This window comes from Crocuta crocuta, unplaced genomic scaffold (assembly GCF_008692635.1).
Source record: "Crocuta crocuta isolate KB4526 unplaced genomic scaffold, BGI_CrCroc_1.0 scaffold255, whole genome shotgun sequence".
Taxonomy (NCBI): Eukaryota; Metazoa; Chordata; class Mammalia; order Carnivora; family Hyaenidae; genus Crocuta; species Crocuta crocuta.
This window is the reverse complement of record NW_027530670.1, coordinates 736,805-754,090: the sequence shown is the minus strand read 5'-3', so window position 1 is coordinate 754,090 and position 17,286 is coordinate 736,805. Positions and strand designations below refer to the sequence as shown.

Genomic DNA, 17,286 nt, shown 5'->3' with positions numbered 1-17,286 from the left:
TACACGTAACACTTTGTTTCTCTCTCTCCAAATAGAAATGCTTTGCGTGTATTGTCCTGCCACCCACTGTGCCTTCTTTAGTACATCTTCCTTATTGTCCCAGAGTATGGTTTTTAACATGCAGCTTGTATATGGTGTTCTGTCCACTTTCAGTACAGATAAATCCTAACTCCTTAATACAGATTATAAGGCTCTTTATGATCTGGCCTTCACCTGTCGCTCTAGCCACATCTTTTACTGTGCCCCATGCAGTGGTCATTTGTCATTTTTTGTCTGCCCAGTATCTGAACCCTTATGTTTAGGAAATTGCACAGTGCCTTGGTGGGGGAAGGATGTCTCACATCTCAGATATTGAAAAGTTCAGATACTCATGAGTGACACAGGATCAAAAAGACTGGGTCAGTGGCCACAGTGATGGCTGCTTGTTACATTGGCAGTGGTGTTTGTACTGTACTCTTCCCATGCATAGTTTCAGCTGCGATTCAGACTGACTGTCCTACATTGGTAATGGCTTAGTTTTTGAGCCTAGATTTCCCAGCCTTTGTGTTGGATCTTTGAGGCTACCCATTGTTTTTCTGATAAATTCTTTTTCTGTGTAAAGGAACCTAGGGTGTTTTCTGTTATTTGCACTTACCAAAAAGCCTTGACTCATAGCACTCTTTAGCACCAAGTGCTCCATTCACATTAAACTTCTGTCTACAGTACTTCTGAACTGACCATGGTTGTCTCAGCTTCTGGGCTTTCTCACGTTGTTCTGCCTAGAACACTCCTTACCCCATTCTTGAACTGTTTACTTTTTGTATTCCCCCAGTTTTATTGAGAAATAATTGACTTGCATCACAGCATAAGTTTTAAGGCTCACAGGATGGTTTGATTTACATGTATTGTGATATAATTACCATAATAGGTTCAGCTAACATCCATCATTTCATATAGATACAATAAAAAGAAAAGAAAGAAGAAAAAATAAAGAGGAAACATTTTCTTATTATGGTGAGAACTCTTAGGTTGTATTATAATCTTAACTTGTCTGTGTCATACAGCAGTGTTAGCTATAGTCAACATGTTGTACATTACCTCCCTTGTGCTTGTTTATTTTATAACTGAAAGTTTGTATCTTTAGACCACCTTATTCCAATTCCCCCTCTCATCCCACCCTCTGCTTCTGATAACCGCAGGTCAGATCTTTTTTCTATGAGGTTTTTTTTTTTTTCCCTAGATTCCACATATAAGTGAGATCATACAGTATTTGTCTTTCTCTGTTTGACTTATTTCATTTAGCATAGTACCCTTAAGGTGCATCCATTTTGTTGCAAATTGCAGGATTTCCTCATTTTTATGGCTAAATTAATATTCCGTTATACACACACACACACACACACGGCGCAACTTCTTTATTCATTCATCTACTGATGGACACTTAGGTTGTTTCCATGTCTTGATTATTGTAAATAATGCTGCTGTGAACATGGGGTTGCAGATATTTATCTGAGTTAGTGTTTTTGTTACCTTTTGGATTATTATTATAATCCCAGAAGTGGAATTGCTGGATCCTATGGCAGTCCTATATATAATTTTTTGAGGATCCTCCACATGGCTTTCCATAGTGACTGTAGACTGACTTTTAATGGTCCTTTGAATTCCACTCTGTTGTTGTGTCACTTTTTCTGAAAATCTTCCCCTAGTTCTAAGATGGGTTAGATCCTCAGTATTCCCACAGAACCCTCTGCTTATTTCTGTCATAGTACTTACCACACTGCATTGTAGTTGTGTCGGCATTCCTTGAAGACATGAACTACTATTAAATATCTTTGCATTGTCTCTGGCAGATCATAATTACTACCTAAATTTTATCTTTTAAACGAGTGAAAAACTATTGAATTACACATGGTGTTATATTAGAATTTGTCTAGTTGCATATCTGTTTTCCCTAATAAACTGAATGTTTGGTGAGCAGAGACCGAGTTCTTCTTCATTTTTATATCCTAAATTTGTAGCATAGTACTTGGCTCATTGTAGATGCTGAGGGAATGTTGAATGTGTGATTGAATGACTGAAGGGCAGGCTGTCTTTTTAGAATTTCAGTTTAAGTTTTCCAAAAGAAAATATCTTCTTTGACTGTGTGGGTAAAATGAAATATCTGCATGTGGCTCATACTGAGTAATTGACACTCTCCACTCCTCTGTACCAGGGATGGTAGTTTTATTTAGAAGATAATGTGTACATGTGAAAGAATAACTATTCAACAAGCTAGTATTTTATGTGCCAAGTGAGTGATATGAGCAGATAGATGTTGCTTTAGTGTCAGGCTAATTATAATGTTCTTAACTGGGCCTTTGAAAGTGCGGTACACAAACAAATACTTAGAAAATGTCTATTAGTTAATTGGATTGTTAGTTAATTGAATTCATTAGAATGGAAGCATGTATCTTTTCTACTTGGCTTATATTCTGCCTATTTTGGAATCTTTCCTCCTTCATTGGAAATTTTTCACTGAAATTTTTACTCCTTGTTTTTTAGGTCCAAGACAACTTTGACAAGATTGAGTTCAATAGGATGTGTTGGACCCTCTGTGTCAAAAAAAACCTCACCAAGAACCCCTTGCTTATTACAGAAGAAGATGCATTTAAAGTATGGGTTATTTTCAACTTTTTATCTGAGGACAAGTATCCATTAATTATTGTGCCAGAAGAGGTAAGATGTGGCTCTGGGAAGTTCTTGCATGGCTATCGTAGCATTTAATAGATATAGCTTGAAAGTATTGTGTTAATTTGAATTGTGTAGATATAGAGGGAGATCTTGGACTAGTGTTTTTTGGATCAGAGACAAAACAGCTTGAATCTAAAAAAGTCCAAAACGTAGTGATTTGGGGTCATGTAATACCCCTCAAGATTTGTAGACAGGGTAGAACTTTTCCTCTCCAAATTGCTATAATTATGGATGAATCCATCCTCATATCCAAAGAGTTTTTTATTCAGTATAAATCACAACATAATTTTTAGTCTGTTTACATTTGGCAAAACCGGTATGGCATTTTAGGAAAGCAGGCAGAATTGTGTGAGTGATGCTATACGGGAAACACATAGGATTCACAATGTTGTTCTCAAAGCTGTTTTTATGTGAGGGCATACTGCCTTTGTTTCAAAGTTCAGGATGGTCACTTCTCATTGTACTTTCCAAAGTAAATGAAAAAAAATATTTGCCTGTTCTATTCTGACTTATTTTCAGGAGTAATAAATAAATAAAGAAGTAATGTTTCTGTGTGCTGTCTCACTGCCTCAAAAAATTATATATGTGGGGTGCCTGTGTGGCTCAGTTGGTTAAGCGTCCGACTTTGGCTCAGGTCATGATCTCACAGTTCGTGAGTTTGAGTCCCACATCCGGCCCTGTGCTGACAGCTCAGAGCCTAGAGCCTGCTTCAGATTCTGTCAGTCTCTCTCTCAAAAATAAAACAGTAAAAAAATTTTTTAAAAATTATATATGTAACACATGCTTATTATAGTAATAAATATGAAAAGACTAATATGCAGAATTACAATTAGCTATAGATCTCTCCTTAAAAAAAATCAACCTGTCATTCCTTAACTTTTGACAAATCTTTTAATCTCTTGTTTTAATTTCCTATCTATAAAATAGGGCTGGGGCACCTGGGTGGCTCGGTCAGTTAAGCATCTGACTCTTGATTTTGGCTCAGGTCATGATCTCATGAACCCTGCGTGGGGTTCTGCAGTGACAGCACAGATCCTGCTTGGGATTCTTTCCCTCTGTCTCTCTGTCCCTCCCCTGCTCTCTCTCCTGCAAAAAAAACCCAAAAAAACTTTAAAAAATAAAATAAAATAAAATAGGGCTAAATAGAGGTTCTGCATTTAAAGGGCTTAGCTCAGTACCTGGCATGTACTATGTATTCAGTAAATGTGTTAACTCTTATGACTACTATTATTACATATTTGCACATAAGTCTGCTTATTTCCTTAGGACAGATTTCCAACAGTGGAATTCTGAGTCCTAAAAAACACACTTTCAATGTATTTGATGAACAGGCAGAATTACCCTTCAGAAAGGTGTACCACTTATACACCTACCAGCAGTGATTGAGGCCTATTACTACCCATCCTGCTAATACAGAATCTCGTCTCTGTAATTTCTTTCTTTCTTTCTTTTTTTTTTTAATGTTTTATTTATTTCTAGGAGAGAGAGAGTGAGACAGTGTGAGCAGGGGAGGGTCAGAGAGAGAGGGAGTCACAGACCGAAACAGGCTCCAAGCTCTGAGCTGGCAGTCAGCACAGAGCCCGACGCGGGGCTCGAACCCACGAACCGCGAGATCATGACCTAAGCGAAAGTCGGACGCTTAACCGACTAAGCCACCCAGGCGTCCTTCGTCTCTGTAATTTCTGTGCTTCATATTCATGTTAGGAAAACCTGTTTAAAAGTTCACACTATAATATTTTATTTAAAGCCAACAAATAAGCTGCCAACAATAAGCAAGGCACCAAGAGGAATGCAAGGTGCAAAAGATTACTTCCTGCCTCCAAGGAATTTGCAGTCTGCTCAAGGAAAAAAAATAAGTCAAATGTAATTCAAAGCGAAAGAAACTACCTATTACAAGAGAGATGCAGAGGGCATACAAATAGAGAAAGGAAAGATTTAGTCTAGCTTAGGGGAAGTAAGGGATCAAGGAAAGCTTTTTTTAAGAGGTAACATAATGGTTAAAAGTAGGGCCTTCAACTTTTTCCATAAAGGGCCAGACAATAAATAGTTGAGGCTCCATGGCCCTTTGACCATTCTGTCTCTGTTGCAGCTACTTAAGTCTGCCGTTATGGCATGAAAACAGCCACAGACAGTATGTTGCTGGACTTCAAATGTTGCTGGACTTTGAAATGTGAATTTTATGTAATGTTCATGGATCATGAAATATTATTTTTTCCTCCCAACTATTTAAACATGCAGAAACTGTTCTTGGATCAGGAATGTATACAAACATGCCATGAGCCAGATTTGGTTGCTGGGCTGGAGTTGACTCTTGGACTGTCTTTTGCTGTTCCCTGGTTAAGGGTAGGGGCCCAGAGTCAGATTTCCTGGATTGAATTCTAGCTCTGCCACTGTTCACTAGCTCTATGACTTTGGGCAATATACTTCATTTGTTTTTGCTTCAGTTTCCTTAACTGTAAAATAGGGCTAATGCTAGTATCTACCTCTTAACTCTTCTTGTGAAGATCAAATGAGGAGAATGCCTGGCCCTTGGAAAGTGCTCATTTAGTATTACCTCTTAAGTTTATGGGGAAAGTAGCACTTGTGCTGGGCCTTAAAAGATGGGAAGAATTTCGACTAATGGAGAAGAATTCTGTGGAATGGAATGGAAGAAACAGTGGGCAAGGTTATGAGCAAGGAAAGCAAAGGGGCACTTTTTTTTTTTTAATTTTTTAATGTTTATTTTTGAGAGAGAGAGAGAGAGAGACAGAGACAGAGTGTGAGAGAGGGAGGGGCAGAGAGAGAGGGAGACACAGAATCCAAAGCAGGCTCCAGGCTCCGAGCTGTCAGCACAGAGCCTGATGTGGGACTTGAATTCATGAACCGTGAGATTATGATCTGAACTGAAGTCGGACATTCAACTGACTGAGCTACCCAGGTGCCCCCAAAAGGAATTTTTAAAAAGGATATCGGGTAGCTCACAGAATTGTCATGATGGCTGAGACCAGGTTTGAATGCTATCATTCTGGAACTATACTGGTCACTCCAGTGAGGAACCACAAGGAAAATGCTGGTGCCAACAGAGGGTGGGTATTGTACTCGTGCCATGGAAAACCTCTGGCCCTGCACAATTGGGTGCAGACCAGGAATCCAGATCTTGCAACTGTTCTTGCTACCAGAGAGAATTCTCTGAGCCCACTTTCCAGTTCACAGTCAGGGGATAACACATCTAATTGGTATATGGCCTGTGTCAGGTGCCATGAGGTAGTTGCAAAAGAGGCCTGTAAAAGGTCCATTTGCATTTTTAGCATCTGAATTGGGAGGTAGGGGATTGCCTACACATAAGAAGGGGGCTAGATGCTAGGCAGTCAAAAAGAATGACACATGCCCTGTCTAACTGGAACATGCTAGCTGTGAAGAAGAGTGGTGGTAGATGAGCCTAGGAGTTTTGACTTTACCCTGTAGTAGGCAGTAGGGAGCTGTGGGCCACAGCTGGTGATATTTTTAAATGTTGATTTATTTATTTTGAGAAAGAGGGAGAGAGCGCGGGGCAGGGGCAGAGAGAGAGAAGGAGAGAGAGAGAGAGAAAGAGAAAGAGAGAGAAGAGGGAGAAAGAGAAAGAGAGAGAAGAGGGAGAAAGAGAATCCCAAGCGGGCTCTACACTCAGTGTGGAGCCCGATGTCGGGCTTGACCCTACAACCGTGAGATCATGACCTGAGCTGAAATCATGAGTTGGATGTTTGACTGAGCCACCCAGGTGCCCTGAGCCACTAATGATTTTTAGGCAAGAGAGTGTCAAATAAATAGATGAAATATGGAGAGATGGGAGATGGGAAATTGAGAGAAGGTAAGTGGCATGTGAGGACTGAAATATATTAATGGCAGTGAGAATGGAAAAGAAGGTCAGATGGGAGGGACCTGGAGGTGACAGGGCTAAAAGTTCATAGTGCCTGGCTGTGTAGGTCTGTAGACCGGTTTCAGGCTTGGGCAATCGGGAGGTAGTTGTTTAAAGCATGATCTTTGAACTCAGACTGTCTGCTTTAAATCCTGACTCTACCACATTTTAACTATGTGATCTTGAGGAGATTAATTTGTCTCTTTGCGTTTCCCCATATGTAAAATGGGGACAACTACTTCATTTATTGGACTCTTGTGAGGACTAAAATAGTTGATGTATGTGAAGCATTTAACATAATGTCTGGCCTCATGATAAGTGCTCACTAAAGGTGTGTGTGTGTGAATGGCAGGATGATGAATAAGTTGGAGATATGGTGTCTGATGATGGGTTGGGTACCTTGGTATTTTAGGTGGAACATACTTGTGGAGCTGTCCTGTATTCAACTGGAAGTACACATCTAGAGTTTGTGAGAGGCTAGGGCTGGAAACAGAAATGGGGAAGCTATGGGAGTAGGTTAGATCAGGGAGGAAGAAACTGCTGTGGGAGAAGTGAGGGCTGAAGACGGAACCTTGGGAGTGTTTCTGTAGCAGGGAGAGGAAGTAGTTTTGGTATAGGAAGCTGAATTGAATAGTCTGTAAGGTGGGAGGAGAACTGGGAGAGTATTGAGTCATGAGTGCCACAGAAAAAAGTCCTAAGAAGCAGAAAAGTAGTTACTAGCATTAGATGCTACAGAAAAACTAGAGGGTTGCTCTTGGATTTACCAATTAGATGGTCATTGGAAAACAAGTAGAACACAGTTGTATGTAGTGGTGGGAACAGTTTCTTAGTGCTTAGTAACAATAATGATGTAATAGTGCATCAGTGTTAAAGGGGAAATGGAGAGTAAAATGTGCAATGGAGTCTTGTCCATGAAAATTGTCTAGCTTAATACAGAGACATATAGAAGGAATGGAATATTGATAGGTATTGAAAAAGATGTATTGATGGTATTAAAATTTTTTTTTAACGTTTATTTATTTTTGAGAGACAGAGAGCATGAGCAGGAGAGGGTCAGAGAGAGAGGGGGACACAGAATCCCAAGCAGGCTCCAGGCTCTGAGCTGTCAGCAGAGCCCAGTGTGAGACTTGAACTCATAAACTGTGAGATCATGATCTCAGCTGAAGTTGGACCCTCAAATGACTGAGCCACCCAGGCACACCTAAAAAAATTTTTTTTAAATGTTTATTTTTGAGAGAGACAGAGAATGAGTGGGGGAGGGGCAGAGAGAGAGGTAGGCATAGAATCTGAAGCAGGCTCCAGGCTCTGAGCTGTCATCATAGAGCCCTACACAGAGTTCGAACTCATGAACTGTGAAATCACGACCTGAGCTGAAGTCTGATCCTTAACTGACTGAGCCATCCATGTACCCCCTGGTGGTATTTTAAAAACCTAGCTGTTTCGTAGAAGAATTATGCTAATAAAATCCCCAGGGTTGTCTTTTAAAACATTTTGTAGTTATGCTTAGTGTTCTGAGTTTATTTGTATTTTCTTTGGAATTGGAGGTAGAGTGGGTCTCTTACCTTTGATGTTTGGGTTCTTACCATCAGTAAAATATTCATGGTGGACTTGAAAGTGATCTTGTCCTGATTTCAGCATTAGAAATTAGTAACTAAGGAAACTTCCCTTATTCCTCAAGGCAGCACTTGCTTGATATGAAGGACTTGTCATTGGGTTTAAATCATTGGTGAGCCAAGGACTTTGAAGGGAGCCGGTCAGTACTAGCTTCCTGACTGCTCTAAGAAACTCCACAGATTTCTGCACCAGGTGGCCTGAAGAACTGGAACCCGCATGAGTCTTGAAGTGTGCCATTACTGTGTCCTTTTCTGTACCCCAGAGCTGTGCCAAGACTGTGGGCTCATAGGAATGTCTGGTTGTCTTTCTAAACAAATTAATCTCATTGGGAAGGGAATATAGCCCCTATTCAGAATAGCCAGGCAGCATATCTTGTCATGCTATTGTTTGGACTTACTCTGTTTTGACTTCCTTAACTCCCTCAGTATTTCTTCTGCTTAGATTTAGAATTAGAGTTAGTTTTAAAGATCATTTTTCTGTGGCTAGGAGTACTTATGTGGAGAAAGAATCATCAGGACAGATTTATGTGGAATTGCTTTGTCTGGCTGCTGAAATAGCCTCCTGAGGTTTAAAACATGGCTTTGTATTTATTAAGCTCTTAGCACACCTCCTGTCCTTGGATGAAGCACTGTAAACTCAAGATCACACTCTTTTGTGGAAAGTACTAGAGTCATCATATTTCTTAAGGTGGTCGTTCTTTGTTACATTTTGCTTCTTTCCTAAATACTTTAATAACATTAAAAAAACTCCATATTTTGAACTAGTTTTAGACTTAGAGATTTTAATAAAATTTAATGTAAAGATACATTTTAAAAATAAATTTTGAGGTGTAATGTCTTTATTTGTCATGAGTGCATATATGAGTTTAATTTATAATTTCAACAACAATTTTTAGGCTTTGTAAGTTTAAGGTCATTTTTATGTTTCCATTCATCCATCTACCATAATGATTATTTGTATTTTGTTTAAGTCCAGAATGTTTTTAACTAAGATTTTATTACCTAGTTTTGAGTAATGCTATCTAAGATATAAGTAACAGTGGTAGTTATATGAGTGACATAAGTGGTATAAATGTTTGCTTTTGATTCAGTTTCCCATTACCAAGAAATTTGTGTCAAAATATTAAGTAGATGTTTAAGTGACTTACACCATGCAGAATTCAAGAAATCGTATGTTCCCATTTAAGATGGTTCCGTAATTTTTGTCAAATGATATTCCTGGAAATGTGTGTCTGTAAAGTATAGTTTTTTCATTAGTATTCATTTTCCACAGAGCCAAGAAGAAAACAGGATGTGTCTGTTGTGGACATATTTGGAAGAATTGCTTTGATGCAGTTTAATATCAAAACAAATAATTTTAAGAGACCCTTAGTGAAATAAAACATGAATTGTTGTTAAGCCAGTAAAGCCCCTTTTTAATGATGAAAGGGAAAGAACTTTTAACAACATAATTTTTTGAGCCAAAGGCTTCGAAAATCACATGCAGTTTGAAAGTTCATTCTTTGTTATTTTTGGTGAAACTTGCTTGGAAGGAGGAAGTAAGCTGCTTCCTGAAACTGAATGAGCTCTTAGAATTGATGTAGGCCACCCGAGACTAACACGGCAGCACGTGATTTATTATTTAGTATAATTGAATAGTTGAGAGCGGGAATGTTTGTCTCTCCGTGGCCCAATATAATGAATTAAGGGGTCCTTAAATTATTTGGTAATGATAAGTGTATGATTGTGTTGAAAGTCAGCGGGAAATGAATGTAGAGTATTTGGGACAATCACTGGGAATGTGGAGCAGATGCTGGGTGTGGATGACAAACTCAGGAGAGTTTGGGAGTGCACCTTCAGAAAGGTTCAGAGTGAACCTAGGAAGCTGCCTCTAGAGCTGAGTTTGCTACTAGCAGGTACTCTCAGTTACTAACATCATAACATTGGATATACAAGAGAAACTGAAGCTTGGAGTGGGAGAGACTTGAGTATATTCACAGTGGTAGATGAGGAAAAGCTAAGGCTGTTTCCTGATTTATAGTGTGAATGGTCAGTCAGATGCACCATTTTGTCATGCCTATACACGTGACCATACGCCTCTGCTTCTGTTGGCCTTATTATTAAAACTTCTAGTTCTGCTTGTACTACCTTTATCCCACCTTGTAATCAGACAGCACAGGCACTTCTTTTTACTGCATTAGAGAGATTGAACTTCTGTACATGTTAATGCCTCTAAATTATTTCACTTTGAGCAGTTATTCATATTAATGTCCTTTTTAACTTTGTTTTTTCTTTTTTTAATCTCTTCTTGTCTTTATTTTTAAAATGTTTGTTTATTTTTGAGAGAGAGAGAGAGAGCCAGGAAGGGGCAGAGAGCAAGGGAGACACAGAATCCGAAGCAGGCTCCAGGCTTCGAGCTGTCAGCACAGAGCCCAATATGGGTCTTGAACCCATGAACCGTGAGATCATGTCCTGAGCTGAAGCTGGATGCTTAACTGACTGAGCCACCCAGGCGTCCCTAATCTCTTCTTGTCTTTAATCTTTTTGCCTTTTCTTTTTTGGCCCATTCTTTCCTTTTCTCTTTTTCTCTCATCTTGACCATTTTCTTTCTCTCCTCCATTGACTATCCCTCTTGTTATGTCTTTTTTTTTTTTTTTAAGATTTTATTTTCAAGTAATCTCTACACCCAACTTGGGGCTTGAATTTACAACCTCAATATTAAAAGTGGCATGCNAAAAGTGGCATGCTCTACTGACTGAGCCAGCTAGGCACAAATGAAATTGCTTTTGTTTTTGTTTTTAAAGTTTATTTGAGAGAGACAGAGAGAGGGAAAGAGAGGCAGTGTGTGCACATGCACAAGAGCAGGGGAGGGACACACACACACACACACACACACACACACACACACACAGGTAGGGAGAGAGAGAGAGGAGAGAGAATCCCAAGACCCAGACACAGGGCTCAATCTCACAAACCGTGCAATCATGACCTGAGCTGAAGTCAAGAGTCTGACGCTCAACCAACTGAGACACATTCAACCAACAGAGACATGCAGGCACCCAATTTTTTTTGTTTTTTAATGTAAGCTCTATGCGCGGCATGGGGCTTGAATTCACGATCCTGATATCAGGAGTCATATGCTCTACCAGCCAAGCCAGTCAGGTACCCTGATCCTTGTTACTTGTTTTTTGTTAAAAAAAATTGTTTTTTTTTTAATATTTATTGAGAGAGACAGAGGGTGAATGGGGGAGGGACAGAGAGAGAGGGAGAGGGAGACACAGAATCTGAAGCAGGCTCCAGGCTCCAAACTTTTAGCACAGAGCCTGATGTGGGACTTAAACTCACAAACCGTGAGAACATGACCTGATCGGAAGTTGGACACTTAACTGACGGAGCCACCCAGGTGCCCCTCTAAAATGTAATTTTAGCAATCCTTATTAAAATAACACCAGCATACTTCACAGAGGTAGAACCTACCATCCTAAAATTTGTATGGAACCAGAAAAGACCCTGAATAGCCAAAGCAATCCTGACAAAGGAAACCAAAGTTGGAGGCATCACAATTCTGTACTTCAAGCAGTATTACAAAGCTGTAATCACCAAGATAGTATGGTACTGGCGCAAGAACAGACACATAGATCAATGGAATAGAATAGAGAACCCAGAAATGGGCCCACAAACATATGGCCAACTAATCATTGGTAAAGCAGAAAAGAATATCCAATGGGAAAAAGTCCACTCCGTGCTGGGAACACTGAACAGCGATATGCAGAAGAATGAACCTGGACCACTTTCTTACACCACATACAAAAATAAATTCAAAATGGATGAAAGACCCAAACATAATTTTTCCACCAAAATTTAGAGGAGAAAAGAGGCAACAACTCTGACCTCGGCTGCAGCAACTTCTTACTTGACATGTCTCTGGAGGCAAGGGAAAGAAAAGCAAAAATGAACTATTGGGACCTCATCAAGATAAAAAGTTTCTGCACAGTGAAGGAAACAATCAGAAAACTAAAAGGCAACTAAGAGAATGGGAGAAGATATTTGCAAATGACATTGGGTAAAGGGTTAGTATCCAAAATCTATAAAGAACTTATCAAACTCAATACCCAAAAAACAAATAATCCAGTGAAGAAATAGGTGGAAGACATGAATAGACACTTATCCAAAGAAGACATCCAGATGTCTAGCGGACACATGAAAAAACGCTCAACATCACTCATCAACAGGGAAATACAAATCAAAACCACAATGAGATACCACCTCACACCTGTCAGAATGGCTAAAATTAACAATTTAGGCAGCGACAGATATTTTTGAGGATATGGAGAAAGAGGAACCCTTTTGTACTGCTGTTGGGAATGCAAACTGGTGTAACCACTCTGGAAGACAATATGGAGATTCCTCAAAAAATTAAAAACAGAACTACCCTAAGACCCAGCAATTGCACTATTAGGTATTTATCCAAATGATACATGAGTGCTGAATCAAAGAGGGCCCACACACCCCAATGTTTATAGCAGCACTGTTGACAATAGCCAAACTATGGAATGAGCCCAAATGTCCATCAACTGATGAATGGGTAAAGAAGATGTGTGTATCTATATATCTATATATATATATCTGTATACAATAGACTATCACTTGGTGATCAAAAAGAATGAAATCTTGCCATTTGCAACTACATGGATGGAACTGGAGTGTATAAGTCAGAGAAAGACAAATATATGATTTCATTCATATGTGGAATTTAAGAGACAAAACAGATGAGCATAAGGGAAAGGAAGCAAAAATAATATAAAAACAGAGAGGGAGACAAACCATAAGAGACTCTTGAATTCAGAGAACTAATTGAGGGTTGCTGGCAGGGGATGTTGGGTGGGGGGTTGTTGGCAAGGGGCTAAATGGGTAAGGGGCATTAAGGAGGACACTTGTTGAAGAGTACTGGGTATTATATGTAAATGATGAATCACTGAATTCTATTCCTGAAATTATTATTATACTACATGTTAACAGACTTGTTTTTAAACTTAATAATAAAATGTAATTTTAAGTGTTTGAATCTCAGTACAAAAGGAAGTAACATTGATGGAGTACCTACTATGTCAGACACTGTTCAAAATAATCCGTATTTGTCTCATTTTATCCCCATAGTAGTTCTATATGATAACCATTATTCCCATTTCATAGATGAGAAAATTGAAGCTTAGCTTAGTTTATTTCCATTTAGTAAACATCATTTGAGCTCTCCCACATTCTAGGTATGTTGCTGAGTTCTGGATACTTAAAGATAGGTGGGACATAGTCCCTTCTATAAGGAATTCAGGAAATGGTGGGGATCCAAATGATTGAGAGATAAATTTAGTACAGTATGCTAAGTGGAGTGACATAGAAGAACACTTGACCTGCGGGCACCTGGGTGGTTCAGTCGGTTAAGCATCTGACTCTTGATTTTGGCTCAGGTCATGACTTCACGGTTTGTGGGTTTGAGCCCCTTATCAGCATTTGCAGTGACAGCATGGAGCCTGCTTGGGATTCTCTCTCTCTTCCTCTGTCTTTTCCCCTCCCCTGCTTGTGCGCATCCGCTCTCTCTCTCTCTGAAAAACAAACAAAAATAAAAAAAAACTAGAACACTTGACCTGGATTAGGGTTGGTCAGAGCAGTTTCACTTAGAGCAGTGCTTTCTCAAACTTTAATATGCATATAGAAGTACCTGAGTTCTTGTTAAAATGCAGATTTTGATTTTTGGGTCTTTGGTGGGGTCCAAGATTCTTCATTTCTAACAGCCTTCTAGGTGCTGCTGCTGCTGCTGTTCATACCTCACTTTGAGTAGAAGTATCCTAGATGATACAGAATTTGAACAAATACCATTTAGATGGATATAGAAATGAGGAGAGGTATTCAAGATAGACAGGACAGTGTGGGGAAAGGCATAGAAGCATAAAAAAGTATGTTAAGTGGGTAAACTCCTTATAATCTCTGATAGGTATTGGCAAACTATGGCTCCCTGCTGAATGTAGCCCATGGCCTGTTTTTGTTTAGCCCATGTGCTAAGAAGAGTTTTTACATTTTTAAAGCATTGTAAAAAACAAACCCAAACAAAGAGTAACTTATAATATAGATGCACAAAGCCTAAAATATTTACTACCTAACCCTTTACAGAATAAGCTTGAGACCCCGGATCAGTGGTATTAGTGAAGTGTGTAAAATCTGCAGTGGGCATAGTGGAACACATGTTAGAGATAGTAAGCGGGTGGGAGGGATGGTGGTCACCAAGGGACATGGAAGAGCTTGGCCTTTATCAACTTTAAAAGAAATCCAGAGGGAGGGGACAGGCTCAGGTTATGTTTTGAAAAAATCTCTCTGGCTGAATATAGACACAAGGGAGCAATGCTGGAGGCAAGGATACCAACTGGGAGGCCTGAACAAGGTAGATGGAGTAGGAGGGGGTGAGTTTGAGAATTGTCTGGGACAAAGTTTTTCATTCTCTTTTGATTGTAACCCATAGGAAGATATTCCTTCATGACCAGCACACATAGGCACCCCCACAACAGTCTTACCTCAAAACATTTTCTTTATTGTAAGTAAACTCAAATATTTCCATTCCATTAAAGATGATGCTGGTGACTACTTAATAAGTTGATTTCATATTGGCTTATAACCTACATTTTGAAAAGCACTGATCTAAGAAAGTGAAAATCATAGGAATTTATCACTGATTTGGTATAAAGGAATGGAAAATAAGGGTTAGCATGGGTGAATGGTGTTGTTCCAACTGAAATCAATAATAGAAAGGAAAGCCATTCGTAAGGCTGAGGTGATTCATTCATTTTTGGACATGTTGAAGTTGAGAGCATTGTAGGAAACCCAGGCTTTCCAGAAGATAGCAGTTTCTCATTCAGTGAGTATTATTGCCTCACTGTTTTGTTTACCTGCTGTTATTTGAATAGCAATATTTTCTACTGTTCTACACAAAGGTATGTTTTTCAGGATTTAATAAGCTTTTCCAGCCCAGGCTAGGAATTTGACCATTGTTCCCAACATTGTCAATGTTATAATTGGAGGAAGTATCATAAATTTCAAATAATTGGCTTACATGGGAAATTTATAAATTGGGGGCTAAGTTGTACATACTACTTTGAGATGCTTATGTGATTAGTACTTACATATTCATAAGATCAATATTCTGATATATTTAAATATCCAACAGTAATCTAACCACATCAATTAGTTTGTATATGGTAGTGTATGTGTACAGTTTGCTTTAGTTCTGCATTCAAATATACTATACTCTTAGAGGGTTATCAGTTTTTGATTCCTTTAAAAAATGTTTTTTAAATGTTTATTTTATTTTTGAGAGAGCCAGAGAGACACAGCATGAGTGGGGGAGGGGCAGAAAGAGAGGGAGACAAAATCTGAAGCAGGCTTCAGGCTCTGAGCTGTCAGCACAGAGCCCTACTTCGGGCTTAAACTCATGAACTGTGAAATCACGACCTGAGCTAAAGTTGTATGCTTAACCAACTAAGCCACCCAGGCGCCCCTCAGTTTTTGGTTCCTTATTTTATAAGGTTAATATAGGACTAGTGGCCTCTGATAATATAATGATTTTATCTATACCTTTCCTTTGAAAATATCATGATTCTTGAAAGATATAATTTTGAAACTAAAAAAGAACATTTCCTAAGTTGATCTTATCAGTGTAAATAACATAGATACATACCTAAGTTTAAAAGTAATTTTTTTAACTAGGAATTAATAATTAAAATTTTTTCTTTTTATAGATTGAATACCTGCTTAAAAAACTGACAGAAGCTATGGGAGGAGGTTGGCAACAGGAACAATTTGAACATTATAAAATCAACTTTGATGACAGTAAAGATGGCCTTTCTGTGTGGGAACTGATTGAGCTTATTGGAAACGGACAGTTTAGCAAAGGCATGGATCGGCAGACGGTGTCCATGGCAGTTAATGAAGTCTTTAATGAGCTTATATTAGATGTGTTGAAACAGGTAAGAGTCCTGAAACACTGTTTCTCCTCAGCTTTAGAATTTGACCATGTTTTAAATAAGACATTTTCTTTTTCTTTTTTTTTTTTTTAAAATTTTTTAATGTTTTTATTTATTTCTAGGAGAGAGAGAGAGAGAGACAGTGTGAGCAGGGGAGGGTCAGAGAGAGAGGGAGTCACAGACTGAAACAGGCTCCAGGCTCTGAGCTGGCAGTCAGCACAGAGCCCGACGCGGGGCCCGAACCCATGAACCGCGAGATCATGACCTAAGCGAAAGTCGGACGCTTAACCGACTAAGCCACCCAGGTGCCCCGAAATAAGACATTTTCATTCGAGTATAAGTCATTTATACTTTTATGCCGATTTAGAACAAGAATAAAGTTTCTTATTTTCCCAGTCTTGTATTAGGCTTTAATAAAAAAAAAATTACTGATATAATTTTGAAGTACACTTAAGAATTAAGTTACTATTTTGAAAGAATTGTTTAAATGACCACATTTCCAAACTATTTGTAAAGTACTTTCATGTCACGTGTATATACTTGTTGATCTGAAAGATCCTCATGGCATATTATAGGTCAGAGAAAAAAACATGTTGAACGGAAGTATCTTGTAATCCCTTTCATGTAATGTGATATATGTGTAGGGCTATCTGGAAGCATACTCCCCAAAATGTTAAAAGTGATTGCTTCCGGATTGTGGGATTCCTGTAAATTTTATTTTCTTCTTTATTCCTTTCTTGTTAATTGGATTTACTACTAGATTCTATACATGACTGTATGCATGTGATTATATATTTTTATTTTTTATTTTTTTCATTTTGAGAGAAAGAGAACCAGCTGGGTAGGGGCAGAGACAGAGAGAGAGAGAGAGGGAGATAGAAGATCTGAAGTGGGCTCTGTACTGACAGCAGAAAGCCCGATGCAGGGCTCGAACTCACAAACTGTGAGATCATGACCCGAGCCAAACCCGGATGCTTAATTGACTGAACCACCCAGGCACCCCTATATATTTTTATAAAATTAGAAAAATACCCTTATTTTTTGGAGAAAATACCTTTATATAGCAATGTTGCATTTATCTTGTTAGATTATGACCTACATA

General features: G+C 38.8%; 1 protein-coding gene across 1 annotated transcript in view; it reads left to right on the top strand.

Moving 5' to 3' along the window:
* Positions 1-17,286, top strand: part of SWAP70 (switching B cell complex subunit SWAP70) — a 74,310-nt gene that overhangs the window by 36,210 nt on the left and 20,814 nt on the right. Inside the window, exons 3-4 of the mRNA XM_077769131.1 lie at positions 2,521-2,694; positions 15,960-16,187. Coding sequence (XP_077625257.1) covers positions 2,521-2,694; positions 15,960-16,187 — 402 coding nt within the window. The remainder of the gene's footprint in view (positions 1-2,520; positions 2,695-15,959; positions 16,188-17,286) is intronic.